Source organism: Narcine bancroftii, chromosome 2, assembly GCF_036971445.1.
Source record: "Narcine bancroftii isolate sNarBan1 chromosome 2, sNarBan1.hap1, whole genome shotgun sequence".
Taxonomy (NCBI): Eukaryota; Metazoa; Chordata; class Chondrichthyes; order Torpediniformes; family Narcinidae; genus Narcine; species Narcine bancroftii.
Window position 1 is genome coordinate 237,700,018 of NC_091470.1, and position 14,469 is coordinate 237,714,486.

Consider the following 14,469-nt stretch of genomic DNA (forward strand, 5'->3'; position numbering starts at 1 on the left):
GTAGTGTTACAAGCGATGGTGCAAACATAAAACGGAAAAATCAGTAAATAGAAAAGATAAAGTACAAGGGATGATGGAAAACATCAATGAATATTGACCACACAATCATATAGGACCCTGGTCACATTCATTTCTCACTGCTACCGTCAGGCAAAAGGTACTGTAATGGATTTTAAATATTTGGGAGAATTTTGGTAAGATTAGTGGGTTACATAGATGCATATTTTAAAACAGATCTTATTTGAAAGACTCAAGAATTCATATTTAATAACATTGCAGAAAGAATGGAGAATGCTAAGCACATTACACAAGCAGGTGTTAATTGAAATGATGTCATGAAATGAATGGAGTGGAGACACTCTTGCTTTTGCACAGAAAGGTCACTCCTGGATTTTGTTTACTTAAAACAACATCTTTGACCAAGGAGAATAACTCCTGTTGTTTGCTGAAGAAGGTGGGGGGTTTTGCAAGTGAGAGAGTCACATGGGCTTTCTGGAGTCTCAGATGGAGAGAGAGAGAGAGAGACAGGTTAACCAGCTCACCCAGCTAGTGTGTGTGTGTGTGACACTAAAGGAGCTGAACAGTGCAAGCCAGGAAGAGCTGGTTGGAAACAAAGTTCCAAAGCAGTGGATGGCTGGAAGTGCTATCTGTCTGATGTTTCTCTTGGAATAAGTGGAACAGAAAGGAATTCTGTGATGGCCTGAAAGAAAGAGGTTACCATATGGAAAACCCTGATGGGGCAAGTTTAATCGGCGAGACATTGAGGTGACTAATGGTGGTACCTCAGTTGTGGAAATCCTGGAACAACAAATCTCTCTCTGCAAACCCTACAAGAACCTTCCTGAGCAGTAAACATTTACCTTTCGAGCACCAAAGCATGGTGAACTTTATACATGTTCAATTCTGTGCACATTATAAGAATTGCCTGCATCCAGAGAACTTGGAAGGAGAAGTGAGATTGAACTGTCAGCCAAATAATTTTTCTTAAATTTACACACACATTACATACATGTGCGCTTAGAATTAGAGGGGGTTAATTTGAGTTAGTTAAGTATAGAGATAAGTTAAAGATTATTTCTATTTTCATGTTTAAAGTTATTTAAAAAAAAACTCATTTTAAAAACCATTGCTGCTGGGTTTTGGGGTCCTTTGAACTCGTAACAAATGCCTGAAATCCAGCACTCCTAGGTTCAAGAATAGTTTTTTTTAATCCACCAGCCCTCGGGCTCTTGAACCTACCCCTGGACGACCCTATCCTTAATTTTAAGCTAGTCTGTATCCAGCCAAAGCATGATAGAAACATCACTTGTACCATCTGAAACTGTGAATATTTATCAATCCATCCTTTTATATTTGTTATCTCATTTTCTGTCTTGGCATATTTTCGTAAATTAATATATTGTAGCGAACCGCAAACCAAGTTGTGACCCAGCTCATAAAGTGGCTAGCGAACACAGGAATCGAAAGACCCTGCAGGGACAAATGGCCATCATCCTATGTGCCCTCCCACATGGTGATAAACAGCGGGCAACGGTGTGAATGCCAGCCAGTTGGAGGCCGGCACTGTGATGTCACTCCTGCTGTCAGAGGCAGGGAGTGAATATAAACAGAGTTGGCAGAGCAATAAATCAGTCTTCGACCTCAACTTGACTGTGTGTGTGTGCATTGTTCTTACTCCATACTTGGCAGTAGCACACACGCTACACTGGTGAATCCGACAGGTCGAACCGGCAGTTGGACCCAAATATAATGGACCAAGCAGCTCTCCACATGGTTTCACTCAAGCTGCCAACTTTCTGGGTGTCGCAGCCACACGGGTAGTTCGAACAGGCTGAGGCCCAGTTCCACTGAGGTCCAGATCGCCGCCACCAAAACCCGTTACTAATACGTAATGAACTTGCTCGACATTGAGGGTCGTCGATTTCCTACGGCAGACTCTGGAGCAAGGTGATTATGGTGCCCTCAAAGAGCTACTAACCCACACTTTCGGGCTCTTACAGCGGGAGCACACCACCGGTCTGCTGCACTTAGATGGTTTGGGGGACAGGGCCATGTCCACCATCATAAGCGAAATGCTTCCACTTGCTGAGGGGCACAAGCCTTGCCTGCTCTTTGAACAGATTTTCCTGGAGCAGCTGGCTGATGACATCAGACTCTTGCTCACCGACGAGGACTTCAGAAACCCCAGGAAAATCGCAACCTGGGTGGACTTGTTTTGGAGAGCAAAGAAAGAAATCGGCGCCTAGGTGGAACAGATCACCAAGCCCTGACCCCAGCCGGCAACAAGGCCATAGCAGACAGGGAGGCTAGTGGACCTCCCCGACCCAGCCATTTTGTTATTATCATCGATGCCGCCCACCCTTCATGTTTTCAGGAAACGCAATGGCCAGCCTTCGTTAATGGCTGCGGCGGTTGGCCATCATGTGGGAGTCTTTTTCGGGAAGGTAGTCCTTCCACCCACGGCCTATGACACCCAGAACACAAAGCCAGGCTCGGCACTGAGGGCAGCGAACTGCAACTCTATATGAACATATGGCACTGCACCGTCCCCTACAATTTGATAGCCACTAATTTAAGTGGACTTTTACAGTCACGGCAGTGGCGTAACTGCTCCTGGAGGGTGATTTCCTGTGTGCCCACAGCTTACTGCGACATTTGAAAGAGTAGCTTTTGGTGCAGGGCAGAACTTTTCAAACCAAACTACTGGCCACCCAAGTCAACTCCATCATGCTGTTCATCAACACCAACACATACATCCTGGAGGAATTCCCTACGATCTGGAGAACCAAAGCACAGGGTAAGGCACCACACCCTTACCAAGAGCTCCTTGCTCCATGCCAGAGTGTGCCACCTCCCCCCACCCCCGATGAGTTAGGGATAGTGCGGAGGTTGGACAGTCCCTGGGTCTCCCCCCTGTGCATAGTACCGAAGGCAGCAGGAGCGTTGAAGCCCTGTGGTGATTACTGATGCCTCAATGAGGCCACCAGACCACACATACACCCTATGCCTCATATCCAAGATATTACCTTCAACTTACAAGGGGCGCGGGTATTTTCAAATGTCGATTTAATCAGGAATTATCATCAAATCCCAGTGCACCCCAAGGACATCCCCAAAACCGCCATGATCACCCCTTCGGCCTGTTCAAATTCATGAGATGCCCTTCTGGATTAAGAATGCTGCTCAGACTTTTCAGTGACTGACACGGTGGGCTGGGACCTCCTATTTGTGTTCATCTACCTGGATGATATCCTTATTGCCAACCGCAATCATTCAGAGCACAAGGCCCACCTCAAACAATTATTCACCCAGGAGTTCAGACTGACCATCAACCCCGCCAAGTGTAAGTTCGGGTGGGGCACAATCGACTTCATGAGGCATCAGATCAAAAAGTACAGGGCAAAACCACTGCCTGGGAAGGTGGAGGTCATTCGGCCGTACACCAAACTTCACACCTTGAAGGGGCTGCAGGAGTTCGCCAGTAAGATTCATGCCAGCAGTAGCTTGCATCATGCGCCCCCTTTTTGCACTCATCGTGAGGAAAAATAAATACATTGCCTGGGACGGGGAGGCCTCTGAGGTGTTCCAGAAGGTGAAGGATGATCTTGCCAATCCCCCCCTTCTGGTTCACCGCAGGCCAATGGTGCCAACTGCCCTCATGGTGGATGCCTCCAGCACAGCAGTCAGAGGGGTCCTCAAACAATTGATCAATGGGCAATGCCAGCCCTGGCCTTTTTTTAGAAGGTACCTCTGGCTACCTAAACTTAAATACAGCGCCTTTGACTGGGAGCTATTAGCACTGCACCTGGCGGTTGGGCACTGCTGATACTTTCTGAAAGGCAGACAATGGTCTTCACCAACCATTGACTTTCGCCTTCCACAAAGTGTCTGACCTATGGTTGGCCAGGCAGCAGAGGTACCTTTCCTATGTGTCTGAATTTACCACAGACTTCCAACACATCGCCGACAAGAGTAATGTGATGGCTGATGCAATTTCCTGTCCCGCCATTGAGTCCATCCACACCCTATCCCAGGACATAGACTATTTAGGCCTAGTTAGGGCACGACATGACGACCATGAGTTCCCAGCGTACAGGACAGTGCTTTCTGGGCTGCGGCTGGAGGATTTCACCTTCACCCCTGGCTACTCTGCAATGTCTCCAATGGCCAACCCCACCCCATCGTGCTAGCACTATGGAGCTAGTAGGTTTTCGACATGGTGTACAACTTGGTGCATCTGGCATTCAGAACCACGGTGAAGATGATGGCCAGCAGATTTTTCTGGGACAAGCTACACAAACAGATCAGTCAGTGGGCCAAGACCTCTATGCTCCGCCAGGCATCCAAAGTGCAAACTCACACTAAAGCACTTCCCAAGACTATTGAGCCAGCATGACATAGGTTCAGACACATCCACATGGACATTGTGGGGCCACTACTGGTTTCTAATGGGCTGAGATACCTCTTCACTATGGTTGACCACTCCACAAGGTGGCTAGAGACAATTCTGATGGCCGATGCATCCATGGAGAACTATGCCAGGGCACTAATCAACACCTGGATGTCCAGGTTCGGAATCCCAGAATATCTCACCTTCGATAGGGGAGTACTTTTATCTCAGGGCTCTGGGTGATGCTGGCCAAACTGTTGGGAACCCCACTCCACCATACCATGACATATCACCTACAGATCAACAAGGTGGTGGAGCAGTTCCACAAACACTTAAAAGCAGCCCTGATGGCCTGGCGCAGCAGAAATAGTCCATAGTGCACCCTTGGTGATCCCAGGGTAGTTCCTGGCCACTGCCAAAGTTCTAGACCCCCCCCCCCACCCCACAACAGTGTCACTGAAACAGCTGTGGGAAAGACTGGGTATCCTAGCCCCTTCACAGCCCCCGCCACATGGCCAGACAAATTCCTTTGTCCACAAAGACTTGCACACCTCTGAGTATGTTTTTGTGTGAAGTTGAGTGCACCAGGCATCCCTCCAAGGGGCCATACATAGTCATCAGGCATAATGGGTCAACATGTGTATTGGACATTGCTGGCAAAGATGAAAGCATCACCCTTGACCACCTGAAACTGGCCCGTGTAGACATTAGCCAGCCAGTCGAGACTCAGCCCCCGCGACGCAGAGGTTGACTGCCCAAAGCATCAAGGGACACTCTGATCGCTGGTTCTGGAGTGAGGGGTTCAGATAGCAGCCCATGAACCAAGTCACAATCCAGCTCACAAAATGGCCAGAAGAATGCAGTGATCGCAAGGGCCCCGCAGGGATCAACGGGCATCATCCCACATGACCTCCCGCGCAGCAGAAACAGCGGGCAATGACGTCACTCCTGTCATCAAAGGCAGGGATTGAATATAAACAGAGCTGCCAGTGTAATAAATCAGACTTTGACATCGACTCAACTGTTTGTGTCGTTCTTACTCCACACTTCACATACAACGCACGTTACAATATACTATTTTAATTGATATATCTTCAGAATCAGAATTTATTGTCACGAACAAGTCATGAAATTTGATATTTTATGGCAGCATCATAGAGCAAACATTCATATAATGTCCATCTTACAACATTACTATATAAAAAAATAATTGTGCATGAAGAGTAAGGCAGTGTCTTTGGTTCATTGATTTTTAAAGAATCTGATGGCAGCGGGAAAGAAGCTGTCCTCGTGCCATTGAGTACTCGTCTTTAGGCTCCTGTACCCTTTTCCCGATGGTAGCAAAGTGAAGAGGGCATGGACTGGGTGGTGGGGGACTTAGAGGATAGAGGCTTTTTTTTTTAATACACCACCTCATATAGATGTCCTTAATTGAGTGAAGTCTGGTGTCTGTGATGTGACAGGCTGAGTAACAACCCTCTGCAGTTTATTCTTGTCCTGAGAGTTGGTGCCTCTATACCAGGCAATGATGCAACCAGCCAGAATGCTTTCCACCTGTTGAAATTTACAAAAGCCTTTGGTGACCTATTGCATCTCCTCCGACACCTCACAAAGTATAGCCACTGGCAAGCTTTCTTTGTGATTATATCAACATGGAGGCTCCAGGACAGATCCTTGGAGATGCTGACACCCAGGAATCAGAAGTTCTTGACCCTCTCCACCACTGAGCCCTCAGTGAGGAATGGGTCATGTTCTCTTGACTTCCTCCTAAAGTCCACAATCATCTCCTTGGTTTTGCTGACATTGAGTGCACGGTTATTGTTGTTACACTATTCAATGAGCAGATCTATCTCCCTTCTGTATACTTCCTCATTGCCATCTGTTATTCTGCTGACAATTGTGGTGTCATTGGGAAACGTAGATAGCATTGCAATTGTGCCTGGCGAATGAGTGTATAGGAGTAGAGCAGTGAGCTAAGCATGCATCCTTGGTGTGAGCCTGTGTGGTGATCAATGAGGAGACAACGTTGTTTCCAATTCACACTGACTATGGTCTTCAATTAAGAAAGTCAAGTATCCAGTTGCAGAGAGGGGTACAGAGGTCTCGAGTTTGTCGCTCTTGACCACCACTGAGGGAATAATGGTATTGAATGCCGAGTTGTAGTCGATGAGGAGTAGCCATATGAATGAATTGCTGATTTTGAGGTGATCTAGAGCTGAGTGGAGAGCCAGTGATATTGGGTCTGCCGTGGAGCAATTGTGACGATAGGGGAATTGCAGCCAGTCCAGATCCTTGCTTAGGTACGTGTTAGTTCTGGTCATGACCAGCCTCTTGAAGCATTTCACCACATTAGAAAGTAGTGCTACTGGGTGATAGTTGTTGAGGCAGCTCACACTACTCTTTTTGGGTACCAGGATGATTGATGCCTTTTTGAAGCAGGTGGGAAGCTCTGACTGCAGCCATTGGAGGTTGAGGTACCTATTGTAATTTCAGTGTGAGTATGACAACCTTTGCTCAATCACAAAGCACATTGCCTTTTGAAAGAAAAGCACTGATTTTACCATAGTCCAAGGAAAGATTTATCTGTAATCAACAATCAAGCATCGGACCATCAAAAACAACATAATGTTCAGGGATCAAATACAATTCAATCACATTTAGCAATTGCTTGTAGTGTAACAAAACCATTTGGAAGTAGTTTTCTTAAACTTCAGGGCATCACTGGAACAACTGAAAAGTTAATCATATCAGTATCACGTGCGCAAAGATAAATGGCCAGCTGGTGAATCAAGTACATTCTTTATCAGCCTGTCTATTCCGAGTCCCATCCATCTGTTGCCTTACCCATAAATAGCTAATTTTAGACATTGAAAATCCTTTCTCTTGATGTTCTTCAACTAAAGAAAAGGTATTAAAGCTGCCAATTTAAATGTTTGATCATTAATTATCAATCATTTGTTTATAAATCACTACAGTCATGTTACTGGTGCTGGTCCATAATAATCAACCATAGACTTCCTCAGTAGTCAACAAAAAATATCCAAATACAGTTGGGAAATCCTGCTCACAAAACATAGGACCAAACTAAAGGATCTGAAAGTCTGTTCATCCTTCTGCAATTGGATCCTCGGTTTCCTCATCGGCAGACCACAATCAGAGTGAATTGACAATATCACTTCTTCCATGCTGACCATCAACAACAAGGACACCCCAAGGCTGTGTGCTTAATTCTCTGATCTCTTTCCTGGGCACCCATAACTGTGTAACCAAGTTTGGCTCCAACTCAATCTACAAATTCACTAGCAACACCAACGTGGATGGGTGAATAACTGGTGAGTAAGAAATCAGGATGGAGATTGTGAAATTGGTTGGGTAATGATGGAACAACAGTCTTGATCTTATCAACATCAAGACCAAGGAGTTTATAACTGGTTTTTGGAAGGACTGGTCAATTGGACACGTGGACAGGTTTATGGGTTGAAGATTGAGAGGGTTATAGCTTTCAATTTCCTGGGAGTCGATATTTCAGAAGATCTCTCCTGGAACCAGCACATTGAAGAAACGGTGAACAAGGCACACTAAAGCCTCTGCTTTGTAAGGAGTCCAAGAAAATTTGGCATGCCATTGAAGATTCTATCAAATTTTGACAGGTGAACTGAGGAAAGTATACTGACTGGTTGCATCACAACATGGTTTTGGAATTCCACTGCCCAGGAATGCAAATGGCTGCACAAGATAACAAATATAGCCAGGTCCATCACAGTTTCAGCCTCCTATCCATTGAATCTATCTATGTGAGGCACTGCCTCATGAAGGCAGCCAACATCTTAAAGGACTTTCAACCCCCTGTTCACAACCTCTTCTCACTGCAAACTTTGGGCAGGAGGTAGAGAAGCCTGAAGACTAGCTCCTCTAGGTTCAGGAGCAGATTCTTTCTTATAGCTATCAGGCTTTTGAAACTCTCCTTGTTACACAAATCATGGACTGCTCCAATACCACAAAAGCACTGTCTGTACTACTGCTAATTCCCTTCCTTTTGCATTAAGACTGCATATTTTTGTATTAGTTATTTCTTTTTTATTTAATTATGTATATTTTGTAGTTGATTTCATTTTTCTATTTATTTTTTTCTGACAAAATACCTGTTTTGTTGCAGTAAATTTTGTTGTGTAAGTACATTGCCTAATGCATGTGATAATATACTCATTATCTCAAAAATACACTCATTTACTGATGCAAGAGAAGGGTCTTGTTCCACATCCACAGAACTAAGTTCCCTTACTAACCCACCCCCAACTGACAACACCATACCCTGATAATAAAGATCCATGACATCTTCTTGGAAAACGAGTACACTTTCCACAGCAGTAATGACAGACACCAATTAGGAAATATACCACGACAGGTTCAGGCTGTTTGTAGGGCAGCCTTACATGATTAGGTCTTCAAACCATGGTACAAAGCTCATGGTGAATGTGAGGATGGCAATCCTTGCCCTCCTGTATGCTTCCAGAGACTTAGAGCTCTTGCAGTAGGCACCTCAAAGCACTGGAGAGATAGCTCTGTAAAATCCTTCAAATGTGCAGCCTAAATAAACCAATAATAGTGTCCATCCTTGTAACCATTAAGACCTTATCACATTTAACTGGGCATGCTGCAACATTCACAAGCACGATACCAGAGTCTCAAAAACAAATGTGCCAATCTGACGACATCATGTGGATAGATTGTCAGAAGGATAGAAGAGAAGGTTTGCAGAGGTTCACATAAACCTCTTTAGAAAGAAAAACACTGCCACTGACTCTGAGGAATCTTTAATCCATGGAAATGCAGCTCTCAGGACTGCAATAAGAACCTTAACCTGAAGTTGATGCTTTGGAAGAACAGAGTCCTGGATGCAATGCCTTCCAGAAATCCAATGAAACTGCACAAACCTAAAACTTGTAGATACTCCCCACTCCCTCCACATCTCTCAATGCCAACATGTTTTTAATGATTTACAACATGGTATAAGCTGATCCAGCCATTGAAATCCATGCATCTCAATTACATCCAATTTAACCTCCAACCGTGTACATTTTGAAATGTGGGAGAAAGCTGGAGCACCCAGGAAAAATTGAGACAGACACGGGGAGAGTGTACAAACTCCTTAAAGACAGTGCTGGATTCGAACCTGGGTGGCTGGCACGATAATAGCATCGCGCTAAGCATGTTGCCCTTACACTAACCGTCTCACCTCTTTTTCATATTCACTGGAAATCAACTAGGCTCACAAAAACAATGTTGATTAGGTAACACTGCATTTTAATTTCATGTAGGCAGCTAACATCTTAATTGCTGTTGTGTCACACATTTTGTGGATTATCTTAAAATGTGATTTACATATTGCATATCACGAGTCATAAATAACCCACAACCAAGGTAAGGGGAGAGTATAATACAAGCCCCTGCTTGACATAGGGTCTCATTACTCAACAAATCTGCCTCAAAAGAATTCTGAGCTGAGCTAACATTTACTCAAGGTGACCACAGTATATACAGAATAAAATGTCCTGAGACCAACAATGGCTAGAGTATGGAATTACTGCCTCAGAGATACAATTATTGAGAAGCTAGATAAAGGATCAAGATTTTCTGATGTTTGCTCCCACAAGCACTCAAGAGGTTTGTCCTTCACAGATATATTGTGGAAGTCAAAAAAATGTAAAACCCTTTAAGCTTTTAAAGCTGAAAACAGCACTCATTTTTTTTTCTTCTCTGAATTGACCACTCATGTTCCAATCCTGATTGATACGTGCAGGACACCAACTATTTGCTTTAGACAGGTAGCCTGAGTTAGTGATTTTTTTTTTGTTTCGACATTGGATCAGTGGGAGATTCTGTAGATTTACCTTAAAACATCAACATTACTTGTACCAAAAAATAGCATCTCAGTATCTCTGTTATTCCATGATTTCTAGTTACACAAATGTTTTAATGTCACGGCAATTCCAGTGTATCAACATGACGTTTACATTCTGTTTGTATGAATCCTTTCAATTTGTTCTTTTATTACCTGTTTAAATCCATTTACTATGAAGGCTTTGGAGGTCATTTAACATTTACATAATCAATAATGTCTCTCTTTATGTATCTCAATTAATTTTCATTTTCAGTGAAATTCCGTCCGAGTTCCAGTGAATGCGAAGTGGAAAGGAAAGGAAAGGAAAGGAATGCCCTCAATCTTTTCCACATAACAGTTGGAAGCTTGCACATTCCAGGTATTTTATCCATATATTTTATGATGGCACCTCAGACAGTTTTCTTCCCTTTCTTCATTATCAATTACTCTAATTTCAGCTATACAATTTTGGGTTGGCTATCTGCAATTCCTTTCCTAAGCCCTTCCCCTTCACTGGCATTTCTTGAAGCTTCCTTCTTTTAATAAATGTTTCTCTCAGCCTTTCTGTCTGTTTTTCCTGGTGATCTGAAGCTCCAAGAAATCGATGCAAAATCTATCTGGAGGATGGTGATGAAGCCAAGCTATGTCTGGTCTCTTTGCATCATTAGGCACGTGCATCTGTTTGTGTTTAGATTCTCCTCAGAAATTAACTTCATTATTTACTATAATTTCAGTTACAAATTATTTTTTTTTCTTATCCTTCTGTGATTTTATTTGTTTTATTCTATTAATCTTCATTCTGTTTTGAAAGAGTACTTAAAATGGTTTGAATGTTACCATTCATTGGTGTAGAAGTCCTCTGCAACATTTGGCTCCACATTAAAATGACATCAGCGCTATGAGAAGCAAACTGTTAACTTTGCAGCAGGACTTTAAAAAAAATATTTTATTTAAATATTTGTCCATACATTAAGCCAGTTACAAAATTTAAAAGATATTAATAGAAAGAATATAAACCCATTCTACACTTCATGAAGTGAAAAACCCCATAGGAAAAAAAAGACAAGAATGGAAAAGAGAAAAAGAAAAGAAGGAAAAGCAAAAAGGATTGCCAAGAAAGTGCCACTCGTTGCACGGATCTCCAATACATATTGTATTAATTCTTTTTTTTTAAATTTTTCACACTATCAACCATATTAACCAAAATACACACAAACATTTCACTCTTGAATATACAGTGTCATTTTCTCCCCTTTTCCCCCCACCCTTCCCTCCCTCCTTCCCACCCCCCTCCCCATCCACTCAAAATTCAACATATATGATACATTAAACCCATTAAACAATGTCATCACACAATGAAAATAAACAAGAAAATTGTGTCATCTACATTTACACACTGGGTCAGTTCATTTCATCTTCTTCTCATTCTGTCATTTTAGGTGATGGAGGTCTGCGGTAGGACTTCTCTGTTGTGTTCCATGACGGTTCCCAAATTTGTTCAAATACTGTGACGTTATTTCTTAAATTATATGTTATTTTTTTCCAATGGAATACATTTATTCATTTCTATGTAACATTGCTGTACTCTCAGGCTGTCTTCTGATTTCCAGGTTGACATTATACATTTTTTTTGCTACAGCTAAGGCTATCATAATAAATCTTTATTGTGCTTCATCCAAATTGAGGCCTAGTTCTTTACTTCTTATATTATTTAGAAGAAAGATCTCTGGATTTTTTGGTATGTTGCTTTTTGTGATTTTATTTAATACATGATTTAGATCTTCCCAAAACTTTTCCACTTTTTCACATGCCCAAATTGCATGTACTGTTGTTCCCATTTCCTTCTTATAGCGAAAACATCTATCTGATACTGTTGGGTCTCATTTATTTAACTTTTGGGGTGTGGTATATTGCCTGTGTAACCAATTATATTGTATCATGCATAACCTCGTGTTTATTGTATTTCTCATAGTTCTGGAGCATAGCTTTTCCTATGTTTCATTCTTTATCTTTATGTTTAGATCTTGTTCCCACTTTTGTTTTCTATTAATTCTTGAAATGGTTTGGAGTCTTTAGAAAAATGTCAACACATTTATACCGGGCACCAAATTTGCAAAAATATATCATATTTATATTTTAATTTTAAGTAATCTTCTCAAGGGAAACACAACTATGCATCCCGGCATTCCATCATGCCATGCCTCAAAGTGATTCAGATTTCCAAGTAACTGCGATACATTTCTTGCCACTTCAAATGTTATTTTGACAAATTCTAATTGGTGTTTAGATAATTTCAATTTTGGTCTTGACCCTATGATATTCCCCATTAAAAAACTTAATTCCTGTAACCTGTTCTAAAAAACTTTCTAAATCTATCCAAAAAGGTCTTGGGACATGACCAAGTCAAATGTAAACAAGTACCTATCTCTTCACCACATCTAAATCATTGATCTGATAAATAAGACTTCAACCTATTTAATTTCTGTGATGTGAGATACAATTGATGAAAAAGAAAACTGTATTGGACCAATCTGTACCTTATATTTATTGAATTTGTCATACTATCTTTACTAAGATCACAGCAGTTTTGTTCATCAGTTCTATAAATCTGATTCCCATCTCTGTCTAAATTTATGAAACCCCTGTTTAGAAGTTCCCAATTTAAGTAGAAGATACATGGCAGAATTTTTTTTTTTTAAATTCACTTTTGGATCAAAGTTTCCACATCACAACACTTTAGTAATAGCATTGTTGGGCCCCTTAGATATGTTCTTAATTGAAAATAGCAGAAGAGTGTATTGTTAAGTATGCTATATTTTATAATTAATCAAGTGACATCAAATGTCCTCCTTCATAACAATCTTTAATATGTCTGATCCCTTTACGAGACCAGATATCAAAGAATTGATTATTCAATGTAAAAGGGATAAGTCTATTTTGAATCAAAGGCATTTTAAGTGATAAGCACCCCATCCTACTTGTTCCAATTTCAACATTTATTTTATTCTTTCTCAACATGGAGAGTGTTGAAATTAAAACCGTGACTAAGGTCCTGAATTTAAATAAAGGGAATTATGATGGTATGAGACGGGAGTTGAGTAAGATTGATTGGGTGGTGTTTGTGGGGGAGTTGACAATGGAAAGCATTCACAGATCTAATGGAGAAATTGCAAAAATCGTTTATACCAGTTTGGCATAAAAATAAACCAAAAAAGGTGACTCAACCGTGGATAACAAGGGAAATTAGAGACAGCATTGGGTCCAAAGAGAGAGCATATCAATTGGCCAAAAAAAGTACCGCAACCGAAGACTGGGAACAGTTCAAGATGCAGCAAAGGAGGACAAAGGGATTAATCAAGAGAGCAAAAAAAATTACAAAAGTACGCTTGCGGCAAATATAAAAACCGACTGCAAAAGCTTTTATAAATATGTCAAGAGGAAAAGATTGGTGAAATCCAGAGTAGGTCCTTTGCAGTCGGAATCAGGGGAATATATAATGGGGAATAAGGAAATGGCAGACCAATTAAATTCTTACTTTAGTTCTGTTTTTACAAGAGAGGATACAAATAACCTCCCAAGGATGTTGGGAAACATAGAGACTAATGCAAGGGAGGAACTGAAAGAAATCAGTATCTCTAAGGACATGGTCTTGGGGAAATTGATGGAATTGAAGGCAGATAAATCCCAAGGGTCTGATAATCTGCATCCTAGGGAACTTAAGGAAGTGGCCATTCAGATAGCAGATGCCTTAAGAATTATTTTCCAGAACTCGATAGACTCAGGATCAGTACCCATGGATTGGAGGGTAGCTAATGTTCCCCCACTATTTAAAAAGGGGGGTAGAGAAAAAGCGGGGAATTATAGGCCGGTGAGCCTTACATCAGTAGTGGGCAAAATGATGGAATCCATTATTAAGGATGTAATAGCGGAGCATATGACTAGCAGAGGAGGGATCGGACGGAGTCAACATGGATTTACAAAAGGTAAATCGTGCTTGACAAATCTATTGGAATTCTTTGAGATGGTGACAGGTAAAATAGATGGGGGAGAGCCAGTGGATGTGGTGTACCTGGACTTCCAAAAGGCCTTCGATAAGGTCCCGCATAAACGACTGGCTTCCAAAATCAAGGCTCATGGGATTGGGGGCAAAGTATTGATGTGGATTGAGAACTGGCTGGCAGGTAGAAGACAGAGAGTT

The 14,469-nt window shown here is 41.9% G+C and overlaps 2 protein-coding genes across 10 annotated transcripts in view; one reads left to right on the forward strand and one right to left on the reverse strand.

Moving 5' to 3' along the window:
- Positions 1-14,469, reverse strand: part of LOC138753096 (CUB and sushi domain-containing protein 3-like) — a 691,055-nt gene that overhangs the window by 278,560 nt on the left and 398,026 nt on the right. The gene's annotated exons all lie outside the window — the stretch shown is intronic.
- Positions 1-14,469, forward strand: part of LOC138755143 (uncharacterized) — a 123,285-nt gene that overhangs the window by 47,719 nt on the left and 61,097 nt on the right. For 6 of the 9 annotated variants that reach the window (XR_011352057.1, XR_011352052.1, XR_011352053.1 and 3 more), the window contains one exon: positions 10,546-10,650. Coding sequence is in view for 1 of the 9 variants with exons in the window: in XM_069920533.1 (XP_069776634.1) it covers positions 10,546-10,650 (105 nt within the window). In the remaining 8 variants the exon portion in view is untranslated. Of the gene's footprint in view, positions 1-1,405; positions 1,646-10,545; positions 10,651-14,469 lie in introns of those variants that run through there. The other 3 variants (XR_011352056.1, XR_011352054.1, XR_011352058.1) reach the window with 1 other exon arrangement.